Here is a 6,281-nt window from a genome sequence, read left to right as displayed (position 1 = left end):
CACTCTTTCTGCATCTCTCTAGATACCTTAGTTTGGATGATGGATAAAGAAGGAAACTCCTTAAAATGTCAAATCTAGAAAAGATACCATCTAGAAATAAGTGACAGCAATTCTTATTAAGTGATACTAAAATAAGAATCAAATTGTAGTATCTGTGCTCAGTGACACAGCAGTGTCAATGTACCTTTCCAATCTTATCCTCTTATCAAGTCCACATGGATCTTCTTTGTAGTGTAATTTTTTTTATAAACTGTGGAAAATTTTTTGATGGGGAAAGAAAAAAAAAAAAAAAAGAGTCTAGGTCACCTAGGCAGGCCATTTGTTCTTGAAGCTCTCTGGTTGAGGGAGATCCAAGTGTGCATGTGCCTGAGTGCAAGCCTGTGGCTACCACATTCACAGCCTGTCTGTCTATCAGCAGAAGCTGTTAGCACATTTATCAGAAGCCAGACAATGCCAGCTCTTTTGATATTAGGTCTCTGGGTGTAGCTTTCAAAATTATTCTTTGTTCCACTCTTCCCGTATTGTCAAACTGTGCCCAGCAGGTGGTATACAGTGTGAATTTCAAACATGTACTCTTAATATGCCCAAAACTGTTGCTGCAAAGAAGGGAAAAAACCCACATTAATCGAATCCTGCCCATTCTTATTCGTTATGTCACAAAGGTATTTTTGATGTCCTAAAATGATATGAAATAATTTGTAAAACCATGTGAAATCTTCAGGTGCTTAAAGCTACAGATTTGAAAATATGTACTTGTGGGGCTGGGGATGTGGCTCAAGCAGTATCGCGCTCGCCTAGCATGCGTGCGGACCAGGTTCGATCCTCAGCACCACATACAAAGATGTTGTGTCCGCCGAAAACTAAAAAATAAATATTAAAAAATTCTCTCTCTCTCTCTCTCTCTCACTCTCTCTTTAAAAAAAAAAGAAAAGAAAATATGTACTTGTTGTTATTAAAAGTAGTCGTTTTCTTACAATTTTGTAACAAAACCACATGGAGTAAGTAGGTGTCAACAACTTACAATGTTCTGGGCACTATGGCAAGCACCTATAGCCCCAGCTACTTGGAAGTCTGAGGTGGGAGGACTGTTTTGAGTCCGAGAATTGGAGACCAGACTGGGCAATAAAGCAAGACCCCATCACAAATAAATAAATAATAATTTTGAAAACTTTTTTTTCCTTCTACCCTGATCTTCCTATTGAAATACTGATGATCATTTGCAACATAACTACATCCATGGATACCTCATGTTCTAATATTTCTTTGTAATTCTCTTTGGAATATTTTTCTCACAATGCTTTTTGGGAAGGTCACTATTATTCCCATTTTGTAGATGGCATATGGAGATAATAACAGCATCCACCCTCAAAGGATTGCTTGGGGGATTCTTTAAATCATCCACATTAAGAACATGAAGTATATGACCCATTATCTATTGAGTTCTCAAAACATGACCAATATTATTAATATGCAAAAGAATCAGCAACAATATTAAAGTTTTCAGAAGTCTCTTTTAAGCAGGTTAATTTTGTTTGGGTCTTTCACTAGACCTGGAAGTTCTTCTAAAAATAAAGGTTCTACAGTTAACATATGCTAATCCATCTGTTTGGAATGTTCTTCCTCTCTTTTCTCCTGGCTTGGAACCTCTTACCTGGATAATTCTTTGTCTTTAGAGCTTGGCTTGGGAGAACTTTTCAGGGGCAGGCAGACCTTCCCCTCTTTTGAGTCCAGATTATATTACATATATTAAGGTACTTTCCCTACATGCTCCAGGCTATATCACCACTGTCTGCTTCTTTGCTGCACCTCCATGACACTTCATGAGAGAAGGATCACATGTCTATTTTTATATACTACCTCCTTAGCACAACAGGTAAGCATGATGCTAGAGCATAATGAATGCTCAACGATTATCTACTGCATTATATTTATTCTCTGAAATCTATTCTCAATGATCATCTATTGCATTATATCTATTCTCTGAGAGAGAAAGCTGCAGCCGGTTATGGAGTCAGCTGAGCATGAGGATGGTGAAACAGGATGTGGCAACCTAGGAGCTTAGTAAAAGCAGAGGGGAAGAGCAATCAGCACCTGAGGACATCAGGTTCTATCTGGTCACTTAAGGCCAAAGTAGCAGAGACACACTCAAAATTCACTGATTTCTAGAAATTCAGATACCAGCCCTGCAGCTTGGGGAATCAGAACCTGGGTCCACTGCACTGTTTTTTCATGCATCAGGTAGAATAACTTAAAAACCAACAGAGCTCTAGATCCCAGTCTAAGAGCCAACTAGAATACTGTGTGAGTACTCTGCTGGCCACAGTGAGTCCAGTCTGACTCACAGACTCCCAAAGACTTACCAGACAGTTGGGGTGTGTTGTACTCGTCTGGCCCAGCATGGAGTTGCAGTGCTGGGGAAGAAACTTTGAGATTTTTGGCACAGCTGACGGTAAATGAATTGAAATGCTCTGATTTGTTACAGCAGTTGCATCATAGGAAGGGATGACTTTAGAATAATATCTGACAGCATGGAAGGAATTAAGAGAGAGGGCTGCACTGGGAATTCTAGTTTTATACAGATCACCAATAGCAGCACTCTCTGAAGTGGAGCCTGACTGACCTGTAATAAGAAAAGAAACATCTGTTAATACTATATACACAATTCCACATCTCTAGATGACCATACCATATTTGAAATATATTATCCTGTTTCGTTTCCTCACATTACATACTTGTACTGCTCATATGCTCAAATGCTGATGGAAAAGTGATATTTAATACAATATACACATTATAAATTAGTTTTCATGTGTCATGAAAAAAGATTTTAGAAGAGCAGCAAATTTCTGTGCTTCTTGGAATGTGTGTGTGTGCTTCTTGGAGGGTGTGTGTGTGTGTGTGTGTGTGTGTGTGTGTGTTTGGCCATCTCTATGAAGGAAGGAAGAATGTGGGAAAGAACAACTCCATTTATCCATTGATAAAGCTTAACTGATTTCTATAAATGAAGTGAGAAATAAAATCTCATACCACAGAAATATTTAAATATATAATGTTAACACTCTAATTTCAAGTAACATTGTGAATATCATAATTTTGACATCAATAATAATGAAAGTGAAATAATATTATATTTTATGTATAAATGCAAATGTACCTGGAATATTTGTGAAAAGTAATTAAAGCAAATGTGTACATAGATTAATGCAAAAGACAAGCTGATAAAGTCTAAACACATCTGTGTTACAGATTAGGCTTAGCATGAAGCCTTAGGGCCTTGGGTACCCATTTAGCTTCTCCAGCCTTCAATTTTCTGACCTGGGTGGTAAAAGTGAAATTTGCAAGGCTTAACTCACAGCAATTCTTCTGATCCTCTTTCAAAACTAATTTGGCAATATACATTAGGAGCTATATATATGTATACTCATGTTCTCTGTTCTCTAACTCATCCATGACATACTTCCAGGAAAGCAACTCAAAGAGAAGCCCCAAATACAGAAAACCCTATATATGGGGAAGTATTTCCAATCATGTGATGTGTACAATTTCTCTGCCCCTGAATAGAAGGGCTAAATATAGCAAGTGGAAGATGGCTAAGAAAATTACTCCATAAATAATTTGCTAAACTATTGAAACCATTAAGATGATGATGGGAGCTGTGTAACAATAGATAAAAGCATATATGATATGAAGTTAAGTAAAACAATGAGGAAACAAATGGGATGTTCAATATGTTTACTAGTATAGAAAAATATATCTGGAAAAAAGACTTGAAGAGAATATACACAAAATGAACACTTCTGAGCTTAGTCAGATTAGCACAAGATGCGTGCTGCTTTTCAAAAGGAAAAATATACATAAACAAAATAAAAATGGAGATTTGACTGATTGACCTTGCAGGTCTTCTCTGGTTTAAACATGCCACAAGCCTCTGCTCCTAGTGAATTTGTGTCTTCCTAAGAGCAGTCTCTTTGGATGATGCAATACCGTGAGATGCAAGAAAGGCCTAAACTCTGCCATGAAATGGTTCTTTAGATTTTCTGCACAATATAAACAGTACTGCAAGTACAAGAAACAACATTGACAGGGATACGCCTGTGGTCTGACCTCTATCTTATTTAATCTAGGCCAATTTAATGATGCCATGTCACATTCAGCCACAGGTACTACAAGCAATCTAACTGTGGCTCATGGTGACTTCCCCTGCTCCCTTCTCCTTCTCTCTTCCCAAGTCCAGGAAAGAAGTCTAAATTGACCAAAAATACAAAACAAACAAACAAACAAACAAAAAAACAAACAAAAAACACACCCTGAGGCTTCTCCAATTACATGAACAAGGAGGACTATTTATTTTTGACCCCTTTTTCTTCTGATTTTAGACACCAATCCTAGGGACTTCTTTTGTTCCTTTGGTCCCCACTCTACCTCCATACATGCACACAGTACCTCTACTATAGCACTTAAAATACTTTTGTGATGTTCTCTGCCACTGATTTGCAAGCTCTATGAGGAAAAAAAGAAATGCATCTTGTTCATCTTATGTGTCCTCATCATTGAGGCAGGGACATTTAAGCTGAGAATTAAGGGACAGAATTGGAATAAATTGGAGAGTGTGAGGGGGAGACATTCTCAACACAAGGGAGGTGCTGAGAGCAGAATCTCTTGGAAGAAGTCAGCAGAAGGGTCACCTAAGACTAGCTAGCCAGAGAGACAGGCAGTCTGGTTGCCCAGCATTCAACATTCAAGAGAGTAACTCCATGCCTTACTGGTTTCTCAACTGAGATTTATCTTCAGGAATACCAAAAGTCACAAACTAAATGTTGTGTTCTTTTTGTCTGGCTCTGTTCTTTCCCATCTTCTTATTTCTACAAGTACATGGGCAGGTATAGGTTTATATAGCACATATAACAAAAAGGCCTCCCAGTGGGCAATGAATGTTTGCATAATGAGCATTTATTGAGCACCTACTGTGTGCTGGTAATTGTTCTAGGTATTAGAAATACGAGCAATGAACAAAACAAGCAAAGACCAAAAGCAAAAAACCTCCCACCTCAAGAGTCAGCATTTTAATGGGAGAAGATAGGCAATAAATAAAACATGCAAGTAAAGACTATTAGCAGGTGGTGTTAGGAAGACAAATCCAGTAAAACCAGTGAGTGAGGAGTCCCCTGCAACATGTATGGTGAGGAGGTATGTGCAGCTTTAACTGGGCAGTTGAGAAGGACCCACTGAGAAGGCAACATTTAAGCAGAAATGTGAGGTGGTAAATACTACGTTAATGCTCAGTACACAATAAGTACTGAATTAATATGAATATAATCAGTCCTGTGTATCTATGGATTCCTCATCTAGGGATCAACCAACCATGGATTGAAAAAAAAATTTAATTACATCTGTACTGAACATTCACAGACTATTTTTCTTGTCATTATTCCCTAAGTAACACAATATAACAACCATTTACATAGCATTTACATTGTATCAGGTATGTAAGTCACATAGAGATTTCTTGTATGGGAGAGGAATACACATTCTATATGCAAATACCATGCCATTTTGCACAAAGGACTTGAGAATCCACAGTTTGGAATCTGCAGGTGGACCCAGAACAAATTCCCCATGGATACCGAGGGACAACTTTACTTCCCTTCCCTTTAGATTCTATTTATATAATGAACCAAACTATCAATGTGCTTATCATTGATGTGTTTTCTGGTAATTAAGGTCAACTTTGAACCCAAGTTCTGGGATAACACTATTTAAATGTCCACAGCCACCTTATGAACTTCAAGCCGACAATACCGGAAGGACTCATGGTGTAATCTTTCAGCTATGCTTGATCCCCTGGTCATGGGAGCAAAGGTACAGAAGCCCAGATGTGCAAAGGTGGTCCATGCAGGCCCCAGCATCCCATAAGCAGCAAAGGCATTAGATGTGGCTCACCTCTCACAACTTGATCCAAGGAGTCCCCTGCAGTAGCAATGGAATACATATTCAAGTACTTGTTAGCCAGGAACTGGATCCCTCTCATAGGGGAGTAAGTGCTTGTCAACACACTGTTTTCCCTTAAAAGGAAACAATAAATAACAGTTTTTATATCCCTCTAGAACTTGATGAGTTCAAATGCTCTTTAACCAATGAAGTCCTAAAAAATCCTGACAGAACCTCACCTATGAATTATTTAAAATATGAGAACAAAGAGTTGAATGGGACCCAGGATACTTCCCTAAAATGACTGGCTTTTCCTCTTTGTTTATGTATTCTAGTAAATCTAAATAAGTAAG

The 6,281-nt window shown here is 38.1% G+C and overlaps 1 protein-coding gene across 1 annotated transcript in view; it reads right to left on the bottom strand.

Annotated features, from left to right (window-relative positions):
* Positions 1-575: 575 nt before the first annotated feature.
* Sohlh2 (spermatogenesis and oogenesis specific basic helix-loop-helix 2) overlaps positions 576-6,281 on the bottom strand; it is a 39,709-nt gene continuing 34,003 nt past the window's right edge. Inside the window, exons 9-11 of the mRNA XM_076872250.1 lie at positions 5,941-6,062; positions 2,361-2,620; positions 576-596 (exon numbers count right to left, since the gene is read on the bottom strand). Of these exons, the coding sequence (XP_076728365.1) occupies positions 576-596; positions 2,361-2,620; positions 5,941-6,062 (403 nt within the window). The remainder of the gene's footprint in view (positions 597-2,360; positions 2,621-5,940; positions 6,063-6,281) is intronic.

The sequence above is a fragment of the Callospermophilus lateralis genome, chromosome 12, assembly GCF_048772815.1.
Source record: "Callospermophilus lateralis isolate mCalLat2 chromosome 12, mCalLat2.hap1, whole genome shotgun sequence".
Classification (NCBI taxonomy): Eukaryota; Metazoa; Chordata; class Mammalia; order Rodentia; family Sciuridae; genus Callospermophilus; species Callospermophilus lateralis.
Note: the sequence above shows the minus strand (reverse complement) of the source record. Positions and strands in the feature narration are given on the sequence as shown.